General features: G+C 36.7%; 1 protein-coding gene across 25 annotated transcripts in view; it reads right to left on the bottom strand.

The window, feature by feature from the left end:
- DLG2 (discs large MAGUK scaffold protein 2) overlaps positions 1-25,693 on the bottom strand; it is a 989,662-nt gene that overhangs the window by 367,222 nt on the left and 596,747 nt on the right. For all 25 annotated transcript variants that reach the window (XM_031505123.2, XM_031505124.2, XM_031505125.2 and 22 more), the window contains one exon: positions 5,750-5,800. In XM_031505123.2, coding sequence (XP_031360983.1) covers positions 5,750-5,800 — 51 coding nt within the window. The remainder of the gene's footprint in view (positions 1-5,749; positions 5,801-25,693) is intronic.

The following is a 25,693-nucleotide window of genomic DNA, read 5'->3' as shown; positions in this document are numbered from 1 at the left end:
TGTACTAAGGGAACAGAGAAAGCTTTCAACTGTAAAGAAATAATTTACAGTTCTGCAAAAAAAAAACCACTCAGAGCAACTCTGAGTTTGGTGGAGCTCATCAGGTACCTGAGGGACACTCGCTCTAAAAGATTTACTTTCTCCTGTTAGAATATGCCAGACTACTCAACTGGGGCAGTTGATAGTTAGATATTGATTTTTGCACTGGGGACTCTCAAAAGGCATCTGCATCATATGCTCTTAAACTTTTAAAATACCTTTGCCTAATGGCCATTTCTCGACCATTCCCTTCTACTCTGTTATTTCTGAAACAATTAAAGGAGGGCTTTCCTGGCACTATGGTATACTACAGTATCAGTCCTGAGTGGTCAAAGCATACTGGTGCATGAACTGCTGTCTAAGATCTTAAAAAAGCCAGAAAGAGGATTCACTACTGAGTAATAGTGAAAACCTTTTTTCCCAGACATAGAAGCAAATGGCGATCTTGATTGGTGAGATGCTGGACACACTCTGAGTGTATCCTGGACTCCATTCAAAGCCGCATAGCCAACAGATCAAGGGAGAGGATTCTGTCCCTCTACTGTGCTCTGGTGAGATCCCACCCAAAGTGCTGCATCCAGCTCTAGGACCCCAGCATAAGGAGGATGTTGAATTTGTTGAATGCAGAGGAGACCATAAAGGTGATCAGAGGGCTGGAGCACCTCTCCCATGAAAACAGGCTAAGAAAGCTGGAGTTGTTCAGCCTGGGTAACAGAAGCCTCCATGGAGATTTTAATGTAGCCTTTCAGTACATAAAGGAGGCTTATAAGAAAGATATGGTTAGACTTCTTTTTAACAGGGCCTGCAGATGTAGGACACGGGGTTTTTACTATAATAATGTAGATTTAGCCTACATCTAAAGAAGCCATTTTTTACAATGAGGGTTGTGAAATATTAGAGGAGGTTTCCCAGAAGAACTGGGGATGCCTTATCCCTGGAAGCATTCAAGACACTGTTAGACGGGGCTCTGAGCAGCCTGATCTAGGGGAAGCTGTCTCTGCTCATTGCAGGGTGCTTGGACTAGATGGCCTTTGAAGTTCCCTTTCAACCCAAACTGTTCTATAATTCTGTGATCTCTACAAAAGCAAGTTATATAGATGGGTATAAAAGAATAAGACATCACGTCAAATTAAAATACTTGTGTCATTCAATACAATCTGTTCTTCAGTGTTCCAGCTGTTCATATCTTTGAAAACTTCTACATGTTCACCTATGAAATTAGTGATGAAAAAAGAATGATTACAGTAGTGATTATTTCTTAGATTTACAAGTATCAAAGTGATTAAGAACTGAGGCTTGTAATAAATTTTTTTTTAAATGTATCAGGATTTCTTTTTCACTGCTTCCTCAGGATTTTTAATTTTTAGCCTTTAAGCCATAATTTCACTCTGAGTTGGAAGGGAACCACAAGGATCATAGAGTCCAGTTCTTGGGTGAATGGCCCATACGGGGATTGAAGACACAACCTTTGGTGTTGGTGTTTTTAGAACCACATTCTAACCAGCTGAGCTAATCTGTGGTCACCTATGACTAGTTTTAGTCTTTCTAGTTAAGATTTGAATAAGTCCTTCAATTTGATGAAATGTAGAAACCCAGTCTTTTACAGAATGATAGTCTCCAAGTAGAAAAATTAAATCTTCTTATGATGGTGCTTGATGTCATTGAACTATCAAGTCAAAGGAAAGAAGAGACAGAGTAGATTGTTTAGTTCCTCCACTGAACAGAGCCTGTGGCAGGTACAGAACTAAATTTATCAGGCTTAACACAACACAATGCAAGATGATAAATTATCATATAGAATTTGCTCTTCTGGAATATGATTCTATGAATATATTTAACCTGATTTTCTAAGGAAATAATTATGCTATGTAAGCATTCATACCTGTCTCTCCCTCAGCTGTAGTGAGACAATAGGCACTTGCAACAAAATCTGAAAAAGTGAGGAGGAAACAAAACAACAGGTTCCTGAAAACTTGGTAAAACTATATGGTTAATTAAATACAGGGACATTCTGACTGTAACCTGTATTATTATGACAGGTCAGAAAATTCACTGGAGTATAAAAGAAAAAGAAACAGAGATCCTTCATTCATGTTTTAGCCTTGGCAAAATTCTCAGTCAGAGCTCAACCTTTTCAGTCAATCTTAGAATGGCAAATGCACTGGAAACTAGATGTCTTTAATTCCAGTGTTGATAGAATTTGATTTTTCTAAATGGTCTATTTCACAAAACCTAATAACATGCTTTTATATAGCTACAAAATGAAAATACATACCAAACGTGAAAATAACCTATTGAAAACAGCCCTATTAATCATAAATGTCCTCTTTTTGTGCAACATCTAAAAAGCAGTCAAGGTTAGATGAGCAAAAAGGTTCTGTGATCTGAACTCAGATACTAAACTCAGCATGAATCCAATAAGAATTATTAAGTGACCCACTGTCTTAACTTTTCTTCAGGGCAAGTATTGATATTGCCTGATATTCCAACATCTTTTAAAATCCTCTCTTCAGCATCTGTCTCCAAGCACAGCACTTGTACCAAGGAGTCAATCAATTAAAACTTTCCTCCAGCTTAGGAAAGTTGGTTAGGCTTTGTACCAGAGACTATTTAATCATCTCTTACGCTGACCACTGATTTACAAATGCAAATAAGTCTCTTGATAGCACTGGGTATGGCTTTTTCAAGTCCTTCAGTAATGGAAGACTAACATCACTGCATTAATATGACTTATGTTATGTAGAGTTTCCTTTCTAAAATGTTTTTAATATTCAAGCTAGAAAAAGGTAATACTTTATTTTTGTCTGAGTGTGCATATGGACATTGTATTTTTTTAAAGAAGCATAAAGTATTAGTCTATACCCATATCTGTATTTTATGCTGGTAAGTTAGCAGAGAATCTCCTATATTTTCTGAGGTATTTCAAGGTATTTATCACCCCTCCCCCCCACCCCAGTAAGAGAATTTGTTTGATTTCTCTTAACAGTTGTAACTGTTACTCAAGTGTGTTCTTATGAGAGCTCTAGATGATTTAACAGTGAGCTCAGAGACTGGTGTAGGTACCTGATAAGTGGCTGGCACAACTGAAGAGTAAAAGGATAAGAGCACCCACTAAAGAGAGGGTTGTCAGGAGGGTACTTAAAACTTCTTTAACTCCTGGAATCAGCACTGATCACAGATTTAAGGTGGATCTGCCTCAAATTAATCGTTTATGTCAAGTCTCACTGAAGCCTTTTAATCTCAAATCCCCAAGTATTTTTTAACTGCAAAGTACAGCACAACAATTTAAATAGAAACAATAACACTATTTCAAAGAGAGAATTTTTTTTAAAAAAGCTTTCTTCAAAAGCCCCCTGTAACTTTGCAGTCAACTTCCTGGTACACCAGCATGGTCTTTGGCAGCTCGGGGATGCTCAGCAAGCCCTGCACTGTCCTTCCCACCAGACCATTAGCACAGTTTGCTCTTGGCATTTTGGGGACGCTGCTGATCTGCTCTCCAGCCGCACACTGGACACCTTTTGCCAGCCTGCACACAGTAACCTTATTTTACCCCAAGAGATGGGGACATCTCTTCACCCTGGGGCAAGCTCCATACCAATACCAGTAATAGTAATACTTCAGGAATAGGCCCCACAAATCCATGTCGCCTACGGATGAAGGTGATCTCCTAATAATTAAATTAACAGTGTATATAGAGACTGGGAAGTGCACTGAAGTAATCAGTCCCTTACCATCTTCCCTTTCATTCTATTATCTAAAAAAAAAGTGTGCTTTTTCCCTAATACACCCTCAACTTTTTTTTTCCCCACATTTTAAATTTTTTTAATTATACTGACCATTTAAAAATGTGTATAAATTTTGTGAAGAAAATCTTTGATGTTTTTGGTCATGCAGAATTCTATGACTTGAATAACTGGACCAAAATGTAAAGTTTATTAGTAGCTGTTTGATATGGGCAAACTACATTTTTCCCTCTCTACAGCAGAAATCTTAATATATTTTTCATCTTTGCCATTAAATACAGAGAGGATTTTCTTCTAATTTCTAAAAGCAGTTTTGTGGAAAAAAATGGGTAATCAACATAGAAAATGTCTTTTTTTTTCTGAAAACGCTTTTAGTCTGGCATAAATGACAGCTATTTAAAGGCAATCACTTGTGTTTTATATCTCACACAAAAACCAGCAGACACAGTACCCTGCCTTTGAGACAAAACACTGATACATGTGACAGAACATTTCAAGCAGTAGTAATCAGAAGCCACAGATCCAGCATCATCAAGAAAACAACTAAAACATTGTCCATTAAGATCTGTATCTCTTTTTGCTATTGTTGCTCAGCCTTTAGCTGATATTATGCTGCACTGTGAATAACCAATTATCCTCATCAGACAGGTACAGGAGATGCAAATCACATTCATTCTGCAGTATGTACACTGATAGCTTACACATCTGTAAAAATAAAGCACTTTTCAAAATATCACCCAGGAGGCATGTGTTCTGTTTTCTGTTCAGTGACCTTTGAAAACTCTGGTCCAATGAATGACTAGTGATGCACAAGTAAATTGGGAGACACTAGATTAAAAGTGCCTATAACCTTATGTATTATCTGTTATGAGGACAGCTATGATAAAAAGATACATTGCTCTTTCATAATTTTCCTGAGAGAGCAAATCAATGAGAACATAAACTTGTATCCCCTTAAATTTAATGGTTACAGAATTAATTATCCTGGAAAATCAAAAATATAACATGCAGAAAAACTGCAGTGAATTACATCATTTAAGTATCTAATTTAATGGTAATTTGCTACCATACACCATTTGTTCACATGGCATCAACCATATCTTGATAAATCTGGCCTTCCATTCAATCATTTTATGTAGAAAGAAACTGAACTGTGCTTCAAGATGGAAAAACTTCATATTCCCAAGATATTGGTAGAACACTAAAGGAATTCAGCAATGACATTCTTGCATCTGTTGGAAGCCTTTGTAAGGATTATGACATATTATAAAGCTTAGACCTTCTTTCTCACACCCTACATGGCCCATATGGCCTCAATCTGTGTCAGACAAAGTCAGCACTGTAAGACAGCTACATAACCAAAAGGCAAGGAAAAACACCAAATCCATGGAGACATGGTACAGTACATGTGGCTTTGCTTTTGGTGCTACATTACCAACAAAGCCTTCACTGCAAGCTCTGATTACAGCTCAGGTAATTCAGCCTTTGAGTAAGCATATCTTTTAAGCATAGATATGGTCTATAGCATTTATGCAGCCACTTGAACATTAAAAACCCTTTCAAAATTCTTCTTTTATAGTATAACACTACACATCTTCTATCATGCACATATGCCAGGAGACCAAAGATTTTTAAAGCAAAAACATTCCACAATTCCAGTTGACAAGCTAAAAAGGGAGTTACCAAGTCATAGAGGTTCTTCACAACAACCAAACACCAAACTGAGCACTGACAAGAGTTATGAGGAAGAAAAGCCTTTTGAATGCAAGTAGCTAAACCATAAACTTCTTAACAGCATGAAAGACTTACCTGTTGTATTGCTCACATTTTTACAGTTTAGAATAAACAGTGGACACCTTTACTCAAAATATAAACAAATTGATTCTTAACCAATTTTAATTTCATAATTAATCACATTTTTATTACAGATTATATTTTTCCTATAAGAAAGAATAAATAAAACTTACCCTCTCCAAAGTAATTTCTTCAAATTCATATTCAATTTCTGTTCCATTGACCTAAAGAAAATAAAAACAGAAAATTCTTTAAATCCACATGGAAGGTAATTCATAGGCACACTGTACAGCTGTTTGAGTATCATTGGTTTACTGAAGCACATATTCCAACACATAGCTGAAGAGTTCTAAAATATAGAATACTAACTCCCCTTTGTCTTGAGGGGGCATGGTCAAGCCTAAAAACTGAAAATAGTAAAAGTTCAGTATGCAATGGCTATATAAATCACCAATATAATAAGACTGGTATTTGATAAAACATCTTTGAGGACTTTGTGCCAATGTTTAAATAGTTTCCAAGGTAATAGTTTCAAGTCAAAATAGAAGACCTGCTCCTAATATTCTCACAATATAAGAAAAATTGTTTATGCATTGTCTTACAAGCTCCAATTTACATTGAAATACAAAAAGAGACAGGAAATTCACAGTACTTATGCAAAAATTATGCACTGAAATACATCTTGTTTACTTTATTAACCTAGGGCAAGAACATGACAGAGAACCTTTGCAAGAGACAGCTGAATGGCAAAAAGGCACAGAATGTTAATGTAATTCCTATGCTGAGTCCCAGTGTCAAAATAAATTAAGCTACAAAATGTAGAGCACCAAAATGGATTGTGTTGGACAAGAAATCTATAAGCTAAAGAGATGACACTGATTTAAGCAGTATTCCAAAACCTTGTTCCAGTCTGACATGGATTGTTTTTGTTCCTCCAGGCAACTCACTTAACATATCTTTTTCCCTTTTCCTCCCTTTTCTCATTTCTTAAATGGATAGAGTTCCTGAGAAAGCTACAAAGGCTCACCATATTGCAGGTAAACTGCAGAGCAATGGAAACATATCTATCATTAAAATCTCAGAAGAATTTCAAAGCATCACTTTGATACAACTAGTCAGCAATTTTTTACTTGGCCAGAAAGTATTGATTAAAAAATAAAAAAAAAAAAGAAAAATAATAAGAAGAAAAAATTATTAATCATGCTATTTTAGTTTCTGTAATGATGGGATATGCCCTGGAAAATAGCTTTGCTTCAGTGTCTTAATTTATACTTAATGGAAAAAAAAATCTAAACTGAAGGAAAGGATTGGGATTAACTTCATATTGGAGAAACAAATTTGTTATTTCTCAAAACATGAACTTTTTTCACTCCTCCCCACTCCCAACTGCTAATTTTCTGTATTAGATCCCTAACTGCAATCGTAAAACACTATATATAAATCATTCTTTATCTCTTCAAGCACCTTTCAAATGTAATTAGGTACTTCTCTTGTATTTTAACAAGGTACATGTATCTGCCAAACAAAAGCTTCCTCTAAGATCCACCAACTATGTAATTTGTTTACAATTCAAGATGTGATAAACCATGAAATCTGTAATAGAAATACAATCTCCAGAATCTGTGTTTAAAAGGAAAGAGAGAGAAAAGTCCAAACAAACAACTCATGCTCAAGAATTACAGGAAAACACAGCATCAATGAGTATAATATTTAAAATGTGCATAATATTTGGGGTTTGTAGTTTATTAGGATTGGGTAATCGCATCACATTACACTTACACCAGAGATGAAAGAAAAAATTTTACTACAGGATGTCATCCTGCCCAATGTTATCACTTCAATGCTTTCTACATAGACTCTTTTATTAATATGGGCAACTTATTACATATGAAGATATTTATAGCTATTCCATTTTTTATCCTTTCTTGTCTAATGATAATGAAATCAAAGCTATCTATATGTCTCTGTTTTCATGAACTTCTCTTTCATCTTAGGTTGGTGGATAGCTCTGATCTATGCCTCCAATTCCTCAGTCTTGCTCTATAAAGCTGTCTTTGCTTCACTGCTTATAATCACTTTTCCTTTGCATTAAAAACTCATTAGTGCAGCAAAATGGGAAAAAGAGGGATATGAGAAGTGAGCAACCTCTGTGGAAAGATGAAAGGAGAAAACACAAGCTGAATACTCAATTTGTATTTGCACACAAACGTTATCTTGCTTATGACCATCTGAGGGGTTTCTATTATCATCGACAGTGGCCATTCTGAAAATGCCTTCAATTCAAATCAAAATTAATTGCAGCAGAGTTCCATTATCAGGCTCCATAGCAGCAGGGGTGATATGAATTAAAAAGCTGATCTTGATCCAGCTCCTTTTGTTGTTTAAACATATATGTCTGCATATACCATTCTCTGTCTTGTTTGCTTTGCTGGTTGCTCAGCAAACCATATGAAATTATTTCTTAAAGAATCTACTAAGATACTGTTCCAACCTGAGGCAGGTGGAATGATGTTTTATGCAGTACCACTCACTGCTAGCACCATTTAACTCTGCATATAGACTCTCTGGCTGCACCTACACTACTAAATTATAGTCAGTTTTCAGCCAAGTCTCAGTGCTTAGGGCTGTTTCTGTCTGGAGCCTGCTGGAAGCAAATGGCCAAGGACTGAGCCAACACTTAAGTAGAAAGCGAGTCATGGCTCCAGCACTGGAACTGGCTTGTTGCTGCTCTCATTTAGCAGCATATGGACATACCCTCTGCTTTTGTACATTCTAACTTGACAGTCTCTGGCCTGTCAAAGCACCTAAACAAGCTGCCTGAACCTGCTATTTCAATTTCTTGCAAGTAGTGGAAACCTACTCTTCTGTCCCTCTTTTCATGATTTATCTAATCCTGCTTTTATATCAGATTTCAGCAAGAAGAGAAAGCAAAATTTACTACAGCCTCCATGATTTTAGATAATGATGAAAAATTACAAACATTTTCATTCAGTTTTCTCTTCTTTTCAATCAAAGAAATCATCAGCATTTTCAAGTTGTTTGGGAAAAATTCTTTCTCAGCTTCCCAGAGTGCAAGCTTGTAATGACAGATATCTTTCATCTTTCATCACAAGTAAAATATACATTTATAACGCTGAAATGTGAGGTAGTCATCTAACACTATACTCAAGTGAATAAAAACAGGCACAAGAAGGTCTTAATTTCATCCTCTGCTAAAAATCTCAGGTAGGTGAGGTGAATTGTGGCTGGACATTTCCTTTCTCTATGTACAGAGTCTAAAAATGACGTGTGAAGTTAGGTGAACGCTTGCCTTGAATATGTTTTCTCTGCATTTCTCATGGCTATAGACTGGAAACAAATTTCTGCTTAAGGGATGCCATATATCTTTTGTAATTATGCACCACTGAAAGGCCGGATCTCCGGTTTAGCAGCTTTTTCAAATGCTTTTTTGGGCTTGTCTACACCTGTAACTGGCAGCACATGCCTGTCATGATATCCAGCACCTACTCCCACAAGCCAAACCTATAAGGATATCCACAAGGAACAACTCAATCTTTCGCCTTCTCCAAAAGCCAAGAAATGCTGCTCTTGGCTTCTGTGCACACGATGTGCACTCTTCTGAGAAAGATGCTCAACAGCACCTGTGACAGCAAGGGGCCACAGGACTGCAAAAAAGTGGTTCACAAGATGAGGTCTGTGGGAGGACACAACCAACTGCATCCCTTCTCCAATGCACAGGAGCTGGAATCAACACATGGCTCATCCAGGAGCTTGTATTTCTGTCAGAGGAAAAAAGATACTATTGACCAGGAAAAAATGTAAAATTGCTACATGGGAGCAGATGTACCTGAAATCGTTAGACAATAAAAGAGCTTCTGCTGCATGGCCAACATACACTTGCAATGCAAGAAGGTTCACAGCCTCCTGACCTTACATATGTTCATGTTCCAGAACGTGATGAATGCACACCCCTTCTTGAACAAATTACCAGAGTTTAATTAAGCCCCAGTGTTTAAAAGAACACCCCACAAAGGCAAGGTAACAGTTGCCTTTCATTTACAGCTGCACCTGTTATTCTAGAGGACTCTCCGAAACATTTGACAACAAAATGTCTTTAAGAAAGAGATGTAATGTAGGGTAACTATCCAGACTCCACCACTCAAGAGAAATTTCCTGGCAAAGTGAACTCTAATAGCAATGAAATTAGAATATCATCACTATTAGAGTTCACTTACCTCTCTAAGAAGAAAGCACTATTCATCTTCAGTGACATTTACTTTCAGGAGAGCGAGAAATAAGAAACAGGTAGAGAGGTTTTTACACACAATTTTGTGAAATATCTGAAATAAATCCCAGCACACAGAATGCCAAAGTAAGGACCTGACAAACTCAGATTTGTTTGTTCCTTTATGTGAAGACTCTTTGCAGCAAGTTTCTCTCCTTCACTGCAGTTAAAAGGTGATACAAGCAGCTGAAGTAGTCCCTTACTGAAAAATCAACTCTACAGATTATGTGAAATTCCTAAAATCCTTGAGACAAACATTCTGTTGGGTTTTTCATTTTCTACCACATGCTCTGCCACTTCATTAACACTTTTTAAGATTTTTGCTTTCATAATAACAACTGTAATTTGATAGCCTTTTATTTTACTTCTGCAATTATTTGATTTGACGGACTTGTTTACACTTGAAAAGTAAACATTGCATAATTCTTTCCTGCTATACTTCTACCCTACTACAACTACATCAACTTAATAAGATATATATTTCATTATGTGAATTTTAGTGATAAGAACTGTATTATGATAGCAGCAACAATCCAATCAAAACATACAGTTATTCAACTGCAAGATTTCAAAATCCCTGGACCTATCCTTTCTAATAAAAACTGCCATCAGAGCCATTTGTTATGCTAAGTCTTATTTTCAAGAAGACACTGTTTTGCATAAAAATTACGTCTGTAGACTTTTATTACAATCAAAACTAATCATATTTAATTGGGTATTGTTTTTCAGAAAACTGCAAGAAAGAATACTGCTGCTTCTACTTCTGCTATTATATGCATAGGAAGATAATTACCCTGACACTGATTTTCATTCAACATGCAAAATGAATGGCTGTATGGCTTCACCAGTTGTCTCATCACCCAGACCTCAGCAGAATACAAGATTGTCAAATTCTTGTTGTGCAAGTAACCTCAGGATATATGTGTACCTCAGAAATTTCCAGTTGGCTGTATAATTAAGATGGTCAGAGATTCAGAGAATCATCAAATAGTCTGGATTGGAAGGGACCTCAAAGATATCTATTTTTGAACCCCCCACCAGGGGAAGGGACATCTTATTTCACATTTCAGAAACACCAAGCCCATTTGGGTATCTAAAAAGTATTAAATAGCCTTTCACAATTTCTGTTTTGTCACCAAAGCTAAAGAATGATCTTTATTTAGCCCTTTGACAGCTCCAAATTTGGGATATTTCTTTTATTAATTGTCAAAGGAAAGCTGGTGATGTTCCTTCAATTTTGCTTTCCAAAACCATTAGAAGTTTCCTTTCTTACTGCATATAAACATACAGAAAACACTTTCCTGATTTCTCTGATTTCACATGTGATGACTTTGAGTTTTCAAGCTGTCCTAAAAAAGCTGCCAAAAGGTAAACCTTCTTATTGTAAAATGACTGTTCTGGTGTGAAGAATGAAGAGTAAAAGGGTTTTCAAAGAAATTTATACTTTATCAGGAATAGCTTTTTGTGGATCCTTCCACAGATGCCCAGGGAGCACTTGACCACCAGTCACTGTACATCATTAGGGAAGATATTACCTTCAACAAATAATTAGCACTGCTCCAAGAAGCCAAATCTAGCTCTTGGTCAACACCTGCAAAGTCATGATGCAAAAACATCATGCAGTCATGATTAGCTTGCACCCTGCTCAAAGGGTGCCATATTTACTCATTCTTTCCTTTTTAGATGTCTCTTATGTCCTTCAGGACCTAATTTTTATTCAGCCTCTTCTCCAATGATTGTCAGAATACTCAACCTTTCCTCTTTCTGCCTCCCTCACTGTTATCCTGGCTTTTCTTGTTTTCATTCCATTGGAGAAAATACCCATCTAGCAAGTAACAACTGTAACTCTTCTCTGGTTGAGTCCCACATTGCAATCTTATTTTACTCTACCCCATTTCTCACCTTGTATAGAGCAGTCCTTTTTTCTTGTCTAGTGTGAATCACAATCCCCCAACTGTAATCATGACACAACTTCTCATGTCTCCAAGTCAGCCTCCACTGCTTTCTGATTTTCATTCCTTTCAGGTTTTTTTTCTTCCTTATTACGTCCCAATTTTTTTCCGTTTTCCTTTCACACACAGATGCATACACACATACATATCAATTTAAACTTTATCTAATCCCACTTCATCCAAACCATTATTCATTATTAGTTTTCTCTCTTCTTGTGTTTTCCAACTAAACTTGAAATGTAATCTTTTCCCATGACTCCTATGAAGCCACTCATACACTCCATGTTCCTTGATTCTTTTCACTAATTCTCTGCCTGCCTGACAATAGTTTCAAGACCTTGTCAAAATAAGGGATTCTTTTCTGGTTTCCCCTAGTCACTGTTCTCACTCCTCATAATCCTTTTTGCTATTCAGCAACAATTTAGACTTACTTCCTTTCTTCTCTTTTGTTACCGTAGAGCTGACACTTTCTACAGTATGAAAAAAAAATGACGGCCTTCTCCAAGGTATTATTATTTTATGAGGCTTACAATGAACCATCAATTTTTCTTTTACCTCTTCCTTGTTTTGTCCATATTTTGATGGAAGCATTATCTTACGTGTAAGCACTTCATATAGCTAATGCAGACTCGACACAGACTTCCTAGATTTATAAGCCTAATGCAGAAGCAGATAAAAGAAGAGATCACAATTTCAAGTGGGGTTCACAGTAAATGGAAGTGAAATTACATTTGTGTGTGAATTCTGTTTAGGCTAGCACTTCCACCTTGTACAAATTTAGTACCAACAAAAGAAGAGTGCACAGCTTGGTTTTGGCACTTACAACTTTCTCTCTTATGCTAAAAGAAATTAATATACCATCACATTACCAATATAAAGGGTATATATCCAAGTTAAGAAGCGATCTAGGTTTTGGGGTTTTTTTTACAGGTACGGAAGAGAAGAATCAAAGGGGTGATTTATGTCATGTGTCATAGTCTTTGGAAGGAATTGTTGTTTAAGAACCTGTTTGCCTACTGACTTATGGGGAAACTCTAGACTTCCAGGATTCATATCCTAAAAAAATTATTTCTTAAAAAAAATGACAGGGAGTTTGGAACTAGGGGATCTTTAAGGTCCCTTCCAAACAGTTCTGTTTCCATGAAAATTCTTCATCTTTGGTATCCTAAACTTAGAATGTATATCACTGAAACAGTACATTCCAGAGAATTGGATGCAGCAATTTCTTCCCACAAAATCACATTCTTTCTTGTACAATTCAGGTCATTCACTATACAGCTTCGGAAGTTCACAATCACCTTGACCTCTTATTTTCTTCTGTGCTTCTGCCATTCCTGACATGGCAATATATGCATTTTCATAAGCATTTAGTTTGTTAAGTTCTTCTATCTCTGCTATTCTATTTCAGATTTTAAAGAAAATCTATCAAACCTTTCAAAAAATTTAAATAGTTCAGATATTTCTAGAAATTATTTTTCTAGTGTAATCTATCATTCCATGCACAATATACATGAAAATGGAAAACAGCTGTTGCTTCATTGACCTTATTTCACCAACAAAGATTATAAAGTACTTGTAAATTGGGACTTAAAAGATAACTAAAAAAAATGTTTAATAGTTCAATTTGCATAGTTTGATTTTAAAGGTTGGTAACTGTAAGAGTGTTTAAAAGGCGGAAATTATTACATGTGGGTTAAGTTTGATTCATTTAAACATGAGTAATAAATGTTTCTCAGTTTGAGGGAAAAAAAAAAAGTCAGTAGCATACTAACCAGCAACATTTTAGGAAAGGAAAGAATAGCACTAATTAACTTCATTCTTTGGTATCCATGACATCTTTATAGAGCCATTTTATAATGAAATATATGTAATAGGCATAATAGGTATACCACATTTCCTCAATAAATAAATATACAACCAACATAATCTCATCTCTTACCATTTGCTCAATGAAAACATACTCTGACTCATATATTTGTGCCTAAAATTGCCTACCAGTATATTTGTTTAACTTTGAGACTTAATACTTTTTTCACTGCTCTCTCACCCCATTGTCTAAGAAAAAACATAACAATCAATGAATTAATTTGGGTTCTTTTGTTCTTATGTGTTAACTCTAGCACAAGCACTGAAGGCTAAATTCCACTGTCAGTAGCTGTGGTGCAATCTCACTGGTGTCTCTGGGCTTGTATTTGTGTAACTGAAGTTGCAGTTACTAATCTGTGGATGTACTTACACCTGCAGGAGGAAGCAGCCCTGAAAGAGGGCTGCAGTAAGAAAATGCCTGCAGTAATAGTAAAAATGAGTAATAAGGAATAGTTACACACATGAAATTCATGCGCATTTATAAACCAATATGGATTCCACAGGACAAGCTTTTTATGCATGACTCAGTTGCTTTACAAGTATTTTTACAGCAGCAGAAGGATTTACTACTCTTGATTTACTACTCTTAAAATATTGGAAGGCTCTTTAGTGTATCTAAGGGAAGGGAGCCACAGTCCTCTGTACTCTACTACGAAAAGCACAGCAGAACAGCTCCCTCATACCAAATTAATTTTGCTGCAGGAAAAAAAAAGAAAGAAAAACTAAAGACGATATTTTGAATGGTTGAGACAAAAATCAGTGGTTTTTTGCTCCTCCTCCCAAGCTCAAGGGAAGAAAATTGATGTAACTGTTGTCCACAGGGATTAACCATGTAAACCCTGAGAACAAGCTAATGCAGCCTAACTGATAATCACCAGTCCCAATCCAAGCCTAGCCAATACTCAAACTATTCCAAATACTTCTCCAGCTTTCGTGGAAGGAAAAAACTAGTTTGCATCAGTTTGAGGGAATTTGATTTTTTCTCAAAAATTCTTTTAACTTAAATCTAAGCAGAGGGGGAAAAATCACTTTCATCTACCTTCAATCAATCTAATTTCTGACCCAATAGTAAGCTGAACTTGAAAGTTACTCTGAAAGTAATTTCTATGCATTGCCTCAGTATTCTAAAAAAAATAGTTATTTTCAAGGTTACCTATTAATGTGTAAGAGCAAAGATGAAAGAAACTTTACTAAAGAACTGAGGAAAGCCAAGAGAAAGCTTGAGAAAAATGCTGACACATAATCCTCTTTAAAACAACACAGAAAGGTCACAGTGCTGTCTTGCTTTAAGTAAGCAGTGATGAAAAGACCTATGGTACAAGAAATACTCTAAGAATATTTTTACTACACTAGAATGCACAACTGCAACGCAGAAGTACTCTGAAAATGTTTAATGTCATGCAATACTACTTTAAAATGTCAAGTATTTCATAATCTATTTCCAGAAGTAGAGCATATTTTACCAGTTATATAAAGTATCTTTATTACATTCTCCATAGGTTTCCCAACATAATGAAACCTGTAATTTCTACATCAAAGCTGAAGTATTTGGCAGCAGAAATGTGGAAAGCACTCCAGTCCTTATTTCAACAATATGCAATGAAGTTAGTGGCCGTTGACCATCACAGCTAAATTTGTGTACAAATCTCCTGGACATCAAATGCTCCCATATGCACAAGGCCACTAACCAGACATTTTACTTGCCATTACTACACTGTACATGCTCCAGTATGTCTGCTCCACAGAGAAGTTATTTTTCAGGATTTTATATTTATTTCTGCTTCATCCTGGGTTCATCACAAGGGCCATCAGCCCATCAAAGGTGCGGACACGCACACATCCACAAGCAGAGAGGCACAAGGGCAGGTGGAGATACCCTGGCAGACACCTTTCCTCTCCCAAGGGAGCCTCAGCCCCTGGCTCAGGGTGGCAGCCAGCACTGTGGGTCAGCTGGGGAGCACCTTGCAGCCTGAGGAGGGCATCACTGTCTATGGGGCTGGAACACCAGCAGGATGCAAGGAACGAGAGTCCTGGCATTGCAACAAGACTTAGGAGATGTTTAGGTGAGGAATAAAAGGTGTGGAAAAGGGAAGGTCAGACATGGTTTAGAAGTACAAGAAAACATAGGGATGAGTGGATAAAGGAGGCCAGTCACATTTAGACAAGGCTGGTCAGTTCATTTCCTTGTCCAAGCCCTGTGCCTGCTGAACATCTTCTGTCCTGTCTTCTATTAAACTCCATTTTTACCTATTTTCTTGGGCAAGGGGTTCTGTGTTCTCTTTGTGTGTATAGTGGTCTGTGGTACCAGCAGCTGGAGTGCATGAAGATGCCCACAAGCAGTGGGTGATGGCCAGCAAACACCAAGCTGGGCTAGCTGGGGAGGAGGTGAAGCAGTCAGAAAGCTGAAGTGTGTATGTGTAATTGGAAATAAGACAAGGGAAGAAGCTGGCTGCTGAAAGGGCAAAGGATCAAAGGCAACTGCCCAAGTGACTTTAGGATCCAGGGATTAACTGAGAACCATTTCAGTGTGTGTGTGTATTTTACTGTGCAGGAGTAAGGGCAAGGATCCAGGACCAGCTACTTCATGGACCATGTGTCTCAGCTCCATTATAGGAGGAATCAGAGTCCCACAGGGTGGGTGTGTGCCTTGGTTTGTGCGAAGGAGTGTGTACCAGTAGCTGGACAGAAGTTGCAGCATCAGGTGCCAGCATCTGGAACAGCAAGGATCTGGAGCCAGCACTCCTGAGCTGACCAAGTGTTGAGACCCAGCTCCTGGCAGTTTTCACACCACACACACATGAATACATGCAATACAGATGGGGACACGAGGCGGCCACTTTTGTTCATGTGGGCACTGACTGCTCTGCTGCTCTGCTCAGACCTGTGGCTACCTGAATGCCTTCTGCTTGTCTGTGTGCTTACTGCAAATACACCAGCGACCTTGCTGCTGTCTGAGCACTGTGGCATGGAGTCCCAACAGCTGTGCCTCCATCAGGCTAGCAAATTTAACAACCCCCTAACGTCTTGCAATAATTTCTTGCACATGTATTGCAAACATAGAATTTTTTTGTTAGATGGACTACAACTTGATGTGATGCTAAACCGAGAAAAAAATTCTTTGCAGACTCATATTCGTTGCTATGTATCTCCTATTTTCACCCAATCAGAAAGATGAATGTGACAGGAAAAGCTATTCTTACAATCTTGAATCATTCTTCACCAAGAAACAGCAGGGAAAGAAAAATGGCTAGAAGAATATCTGGAAATAAGAAACTGCACTTGAAGTGCAACCAATGGTGGGTATTATACAATATTAAAGCTTTAGCTTTAGTAAAGCAGGAGAATTTCTATGAAATATAAACAAACTTAATTTTTGCTATAGCCAAAAATCAAAACAATGTGGAATTAAAGAACTGGGGAGAAAGTAAAGTATAATTTATTTTCTTTCAGTAGATCTGCATAGAGAGACAAAGTTCATTGAGATGTGATTGAAACAGGGATGCCCAGTTCTGATCAACCTGCCTTACTGATAAGATCAGTCTCCCTAAGACATAAGGATGGCTCCTGGAGACTGGTCCTTATTTTGAAAGAAAGATGAATATCTTTCAACAATTTCAAGATATAAAAAAAAAAATTTCACAAACTAGAATATATTTGTGTCCTTCTGCATGAAATTCAAATTCTTAGGGAATGAAAGAACGCTTCTCTGACTTACAGTCCAACTCTAAACTAGTACACAATGCTTCTAAAAGGAAATTAAACAGTATTGAAAGCACCAGCTGCAAATTATACTTCTCCTCTAGGGAAAGACCAAGAGGTCATATGGACAGTTGAAGACTTTTAGTATTTTTAGAATAAGAAAGAGCACTACCAAGATACCACATATCTGCTTCTACTAAAGAGAAAGACTATGGTGAAATCTAAGTGATTAATCAAACGTGCACTGTGCACATTATTTGAAAAATTAGTATAGCTCAACAGAATCAAGATAAGCTCACAGTGTGCTATGCTCGCCTTTCCATCACCTTTGCAAAGCCTAAGTCCTGAATTTGGACATTAGACAAGATTACTTTTGTAATGACCACACTAATGCTCACTTAAGCTGAGCAAAGAACAGCTGAGCAAAGCACAACATTCAGTAAAATATTTGCCAATATTCAACTGGCAATATTGTCAATATTCAGTAGAATGTTTCTGCGGAGCAAACAAAACATAACATACTCAGTACAAATAATTTATGACTAAAAAGAATCCAGAATTTTAAACTCTTGTCATCTTCATGCTGAAAAATTTACAGGCGCAAATTATTCAACTGATTGAATATGTTAATGTAAGATACAAAAGAAATGTACTTCAGTTATTATTTCTCTTTACTAATAACCTCAACCAGTGGAAATTTATCTCATGTAGGAGTCTTTATTTTCTATTACCACCAAACTAAGCCAATCTTCTGTAGAAAATTATGAGGGCTGCAATATTAAAGATCAGGAAAACAGATATTATCTGTGGCATATTTGAGTTTCCTCGTCTATGCTAGGTCATCTAAACACTGATTAAAAATGTAATTTACTATTAAGTCTGATTCACCAGATCACTGCATTAAAAGTAGCATGAGTTTTATTGTGCAAAATGTGGATTAGAAATAACTCGTATTTCCAAAATGTCACAATTTGCAGTAAGGGCTTCAGAATATTTGCTGAAACTGTGTTGAAATTGTGCTAGTTTTACAGCATGGATCAGCAAATCCCTGGCTTACAATGGGGGAAAATAAGAGCATTTCAATGGCTAATTTTGAAATTTTGTTAAGAGAATGGTGTCCCATTGAGATCTTTTTATATAGTTGTAGGGAATGAGTAAGAACACACTCTAGCTAGTCTAAAGTTTTTAGAAAGTTACCATAAATAACGGGAAAAATGCTGCTACGAAAAACACAGTGAATAATGTTAAGACCACAAGATAGGGGTATATTTTCTACCCATTGTTATTACTGATGTTGCATTATGTGCTGCCAGGATAAGAACCTTGCCTTGGCTGAACTTTAACTGGTAGTTTGCAAAGCAAAATATTCAATAATTCTACACATAAAAAACCCACATATTTTTAAAATTACAAAGAAGAGTTCTTGTAAAACAAATTTCAGACATACTTCATCTTAAATAAGTGAAAAACCCATTGTAATCAAACCATCATATGTCCAATAAGACATGAAAGCAAGATTTTTCTTTCCCACTTTTCATCAAAACAAGCTTTCTCTTCAATACTGAGCAGCCACTTTCTCTTTACTTCTCAAATTGTCCAAGGTCAAAGGAACACATCTGTCTCTGACAGCAATTAATCTGAAATCCTCAAAAATGAAGTCTTATCAAAAAGGAAAGCTTTCTTTCTTTTGTGTAATTAAAACCAATAAGCTGATGACATCTGTGCTAGCTCTCCTTTCATTTTTTTCACAACAGCCTTCAGTTAAGCTCTACACCTTTCTAAAATGGTGAATACTGACCAATACAAGTAAGATAAGTAGTTATTCACTTGCACTCTTTATGCTGTTTGCCAAATCACTTCAGAACTTAACTTCATGACAAAGTAACTTAAAATAAAGTTATTGCTATGGAAAAATAGCCTTGTGTATTTTGAAGAGCTTTATCAGCTTCTTAGAATAACAGAATGGTTTTGATTGGAAGCAACTTTAAAGACTGTCCAGTTCTGATCTCCCTGCCATGGGTCTTAATTTTATACATACAGATATATATATAGATATATATATATATTCTAATCAAGTATTTTATGGAAAAGAGAATGGGCTTGATGGTTTAAGACCATAAATTGTACTGTAAAATCATACATATTTGGTTATTTTATTATATTTGAATCCTTGCAAACTTACCAACCCATCTGACTTTAGCCTACTGCTGCAACATCCATTAAGGTTAGCTATGGTAGCATAATATAAAGACTTACAGAAAAGGAAAAATTAATTCAAGGCAAGGCAGAGAATGACAAAACCAAATTCAAGTAACTTGTGATTTAGGTCAGGCTGGTCCATGTAATTCAGGGCTGCCTCAGATCTCCAAGTACTTAAAAAAACTTTAACAGGCATATACTGCATTCTGCAGCACATGCCAACATCACAGGCAAGTTAAAAATTATGTATAGCTGGGTGTAGAGAAGGGGTATGTGCACACCCACACACCCCCATATGTATATACTATATATGATTTTTCTCAGAATGATGAAAATACCAGACAGTGCAATGCATGGCTGGCTTCCCCCAGCAGAGGCAGCAAGGATAAGAGTGGTCCAACAAGAATGGACTTTGCAAAAGCAAAGCACTGTACCTCTTTCAAGGGGTTTATTACATTGTCACCTAAGAGACCCTGATAGTGGATATCCAAAAACCTGCTGGCAAGTGCAGTTTTTTTGTAAAAAAGTCTGCTTTACAAACTAGTCATTGAACTAAGACTGGTAAGTGCACACCTGGACTGCAATGCTGAAGCACTTGCACTCCAAATCCAAAAAGCATGAAGCATTACACTCTCTGTGCTGTGTCCACCTGAAGCCAAGGGATATAAATGACTGCAGGGTGTGATCTCTACAGTTCAATAAGCTCCTCTCTCCCAGACTGCTAATTGCAGCCTTTCAAGCATCCATACAAAGAACTCCTTGATTGAATCTAAAGTCCAGCATTATTCATAGGCAATTGAAAATGGACAGTTGTAATGGACAATTATAATTTTGGAAAATAGAAGTGTGAAGGAATAATTAGATATGTGACCGAGAGATGCATTTACTTGTTGGATTGACAGGATGTTGGTAATTCTTCCTACATCCAGACACCATGAAGACTTGTTATGTATTATGGTATGTAGCACTCAAATAGGCAATAGAGTGTTCATGCCTACAGAAAATAAAAAAAATCTCCTAAAATCATGAAGTTATTTTACTTGAAAGTAAAGACTTTTCCCTTAATTAAAAGTTATGTCTTTGGTAAGGATTAAATATTAAAAATGCATTCAGAATTTTAATGCAAAACACATGAAAAAAATCACATTTTTGCTTCAGGATAACTCTGGCCCTTCTTTAGAAGATGTTTCTTTTTAAAACAGTAATATTTAAAAGAAAATGTTTGAAATAAGTTTATTTTCAGTTAGAAAAACAGTGGGTATAAAATAGAAGCAAAGTAAATCTTAAGGTCCATTCTGTACCTTTGCTTTGAGTTTTCAACAGAAGCAGCATATTTTTTTTATGCTATCACACTAAAATCCATTTAGGTCATCAGACAGCAGGATGAAAACATTTATATTTTTGCATGTTTAAGGGGAGCTGTTTCATATTAGTTCATTAGATTTGTGTTCTGTAGAACTGTTTTCACTAATGATCACAAAATATTTTATAAACATTATTAAATAAAGCCTGTCAATACTCTATTATAAAAGAAAAACATTTTATTCCACTGCAGAAACAATGACACATAGAATACAGCATGTTTGCCAGGGCAAAAAAAAAAAATTGCTGTGATACAATTCAAGGGCCAAAACAGAAAAGACAAGCCAATGCAGCTTTAAAAGCTGCACAGAGTTCTACTTTAAACTTTAAAAGACTAGCACAGAGTTCTACCAGCTTTAGCTTTTCCATTGTAATGCACATTAATGACAGGCTGAAGGATGAGTATAAACAATAAACAAAACTGCAGGTTAACAATCTGGAAAAACATAAGTCATTAAGAGATAATAAGGTGTGTAATCTGACTTTCAAGACTATGATCAAACTAATTAAGAAAGAAACAATAAATTTCTTCTGAGAAGTCAATGGAAAATATATATATATACCTACATGATGGTATTTTGATATATTTCAATATAATATTAATAAAAACAACAAACTCCATGAGTTTCCTACTTTTGTAAAACTTCAGATCCTATCCTTTTAGACCAAAATTTCTTTTTAGTCTTCTATTACCACTGTCCTCACAAATTTGCTCATCATGCATAGTCATTGTTGTGGTTCAATCCCAGCCAGCAGCCAAGACCCACACAGCTGCTCACTCCTCTACCAGCAGGATCCAGGAAAGAATTGGAATGGTCAAAGGTAGAAAACTTGTGGGCTAAGATAAAGAATGTTTGATAGGGAAAGCAAAAGCCACACACACAAGCAATGCAAAACAAGGAGGTAATTCACTGCTTCCCGTGGGCAGGCAGGTGTCCAGCCATCTCTAGGAGAGCTTGACTTGGGAAGACACACGTCATTACTCTGAATGTTCCTCCCTTCCTCCTTCTTCCCCCAACTTCATACACTGAGCATGATCTCACACTGCCTGGAATATCCCTTTGGTCAGCTGGGATCACCAGTCCTGTCTATGCCTCCTCCCAGCCTCCCATTCACCCCCCACTCTCTCACCAGTGTGGCAGCACAAAAAGCAGAAAAGGCCTTGGCTCTGTATGAGCTCTGCTCAGCAATAACAAAATCACCCCTATATTAGCAACCCTGTGCTCAGCACAAATCCAAAATAGCCTCATACCAGCCACTGTGAAGACAGTTAACTCTACCCCAGCCAAAACCAGCTCAGTCATATATGACATTTAATATTAATTATGTAAAGACATGCCTTATTATAAAAATATATTAGGCCACCTACTCCTTCCAATTTACTTTTCTAGGTCTAGAATGCACCTACATTCTTATTATCCAATAAAAGCCTTTAGAGCACTGCCTGTGCTCAGAAATTCATACGGTTTTCTCATTCTTTTTACAGTGAGGTGTGGCAAAGTGCTCCCATCCCCAACCTGCCATTATAGCTCCTGTTCAGGTAATAACTCTAAGTGGTGGTCAGCCATGGATGTATCTGGTCCTGACAGATCCACCTGGCCCCAGATGGACTTGAGATGAGACAAGTAACAATATGATAGGCAAGAACAACATTTGGGCAATATACCCAGCTAACCAGAATTCTGGTCAATGTCCAACTCTAGGCAAATTTGGAAGAAACTAGCATCTGTAGTCAGTATGCAAATATGATCATGACTCGATTATCTTACTCCATGAAGGGTAGACAGCCCAGGGCCTGCTGAGCTCTCCTGCATGGTAGTGGGCTGCACACCAGGATTTCTCCTTGAGTAGGAATGCCTCTCAAGGTTACAAGATGCCTTATTACATCAGATGGTTGGGAAGTGAATTGGAAATAAGCACACTGAAACTTGGCAATCTTTCAGAAAGGATGATTAAACATTGGAATGGGCTGCCCAGGGAGGTGGTTGAGTCACCATCCCTGGAGGTGTTTTTGAAAAGACTGGATGTGGCACTTAGTGCCATGGTATAGTTGACACTGTGGTTTGATCAAAGGATGGACTTGATCTCAGAGGCCTTTTCCAACCTACTTGATTCTGTGATTGCAAATATATAATCCTTTAGACATCAACCACTGGCCAAGGCTGAGACAGTCTGGATCCAGCTGCACCTAAACTCCCCTCTGAAAGGAAGTTTGGAACAGACTGCGATCCTTTCTGAACCTCATGGCTCAATAGGAAGATCCCTCCAAAATCCTGACTGTTCTCTATCCAGTAAATGATCAAGTATACCTGGTCATTCATTCTTGTTAAACCACTGCTGCGTTTACCACTGAACTTCTCTTATGTCAATAAAATATAGTTTGTTCTCACTTGAGAGTGAAATTCCTGATGCCATCCACAACATCAGAACAGGAAGAATTTATTTTTCTTTTCAGCCTTTGTTTAAGCTTTTATATGCCTCCTTCTAATGTGCTAAATCTAGTGCACTAGCTCAATGACAGAGAGGAAAGCTGAAAGTGTACCAGAATTCCCCATTTTGGCATCATCCTGGCCCCTACAATGCCCTGCTCCAGGAGGGGCTGAGCTCACAGTGTCCCTAAGCTGGGATGCACCAAAACAGCTGCACAGCCCTCTCTGTAGCCACACACAGGCAAGGGTAAAACAATACAAAGATTTGATTACAGCTCATGAAGACATAACCAACATAGTTTGAAAATTACTTCTTCAGGACATGTCTTCAGGACATGTATCTTCACAGAACTCATCATAGGCAGTATACTTAGCAAATCAAACTAATAATAAAATAACAATAAGTCCAAATAATAGTAATATAAAAATAATTATTTGAAAGAACAGTGTGAAACTGAAGAAATATGAAGAATTCATTGTGACTGAAAGGAGAATAAAGTACATATGGCTGTGACAAGATGGAGGAGGAAGGGAACAACCACAGTACCTGAGTGGACTTCCCTAAATTTTTTTGTTAAGATGAAAATAAAATTCCATCAGAAGATAAGAGAAAGGATCCCTTCAATTTCTGTAAGTGATGCAGCAAAGACAGCCTTATAGCTACTTCTAATTCAACTATGCATCTTTTTAGACATGAAAAAAGAAATAAGGCCTATTCTGTGCAACAGAGAAAATGATTCATACGTTATTAAATTAATACTTCTCATTATACAAAAAGATCTAAAATTTACAGCAAAAGAATAGAGAACAAACAAACTCCCACTAATGTTTAATTGTGTTTAAAATGTCACAGAATAATTCGTTTTGTACCATCAAAGCTTCCTATCAAATTTATTCCCACGTCCAAAGCTTGGCAAGCCAAAGTTTTCAAACCACTGAACCTAGAAACAAACTTAATTAACTGTTTCTTCTGTTATTTTCTGCAGGCCCAAGTTATAATAGAATAATAGAATAAGGCCTTTTATCTCATCTAAAAAAAAGCATGCTAATGAAAACCAGTCCCACAAAGGATGATTTTTTTCCCAAACTATTGAGTTGAAAGGTTTGAAAAATGTCAACAGTTGCAAAATGTTTAATAATGTGATTTTAAATCATTAGAGGGTTAATGAGATAAATCACTGAAGTTTACCAGTTGTACACTAACTGTACAAAGGAAATTTCTCTCGGGTGACCAGTGCAATGATGACATGTGAACATGCTTTGTGAATGCTGACTATTTGAGAGGTATCTTCCAAAAACACTCAGGAATTTTTGGAGGAAGATGGCAGAGAGGATGAGCAGAGCTGTTAATGAATTGGAAATGCATTGAGGGTACATCCTGTAAAATGAAACAATGACACAGGTTGTGCTAAGAGCCTAATGAAATAATGAGAAGTCTCCATGTAGCATGTAACTGCACTAAAAATAGCCTGCCTTTATTTAGGGATCTATCAGGTTATCAGTTGGTTCTAGTAATTACGGAAAAAAAAATACCATTTTGATTCACCAAAATTTGAAAATCCATGCTATTCCAATGCCTAATTTTGGAAATAATTTCTATATGGTATAAAATGTATTACTTAATTTTGTTATGGTAAATGCAATGAAAAATACCATAATTTAAGAAAAAAAATAATAAGAGAAAAAAAAATTTAAACAGCACTTTCTTTTGTGCAAACACCAGAGTGGACAGCATTAAATACTAGTTATGGAAAGTATCTTAGAAAATCCCAACAGTTAGAAATCAAAAACTAATATGTCAAAAATTTTCCTGAGACATTATCACTTGCTTATGTATTCCCTTGCCTTTTAATTCTATTCAACAAGCTGATTTAGAAATGGTGCTCAGATTTGTGGAAGGCAAACTCAGTTAAAAGGACAACCACCTAAGACTAGAGAAAGACAAAGTCTAAGAAAAAAAGGAATGTAAACATTAGAACCATGACCCAATTAGTAGGATCTGAAAAATTCTTGTTCTTCCCATTCAGTCTTCCTGAACTCCAAGTGTACTTTGGCAATGAGACCTGAGGAACAAGGATGAATAGCAGGAATGTAAGATCACTACAGCCCCAAAGAACAGCACTTTTGGGTGTTTTAAACACTCCACAGTTCTGAGGGAGGATCAGCATCTTATACCAAGGCTGCTTTTAGCTTTGGACAGAAAATATAATAATTTAACTTGGATTCTCTGATCCATAAAGTAATTTTTTTGTCAGTGTTCGAAGTTTATTTTATGGCAACTAAAAATCAGTAGTGCCTTTCAGAAGTGCAAATACTTAGCTAGTT

This window comes from Lonchura striata, chromosome 2 (genome assembly GCF_046129695.1).
Source record: "Lonchura striata isolate bLonStr1 chromosome 2, bLonStr1.mat, whole genome shotgun sequence".
Lineage (NCBI taxonomy): Eukaryota > Metazoa > Chordata > Aves > Passeriformes > Estrildidae > Lonchura > Lonchura striata.
Note: the sequence above shows the minus strand (reverse complement) of the source record. Positions and strands in the feature narration are given on the sequence as shown.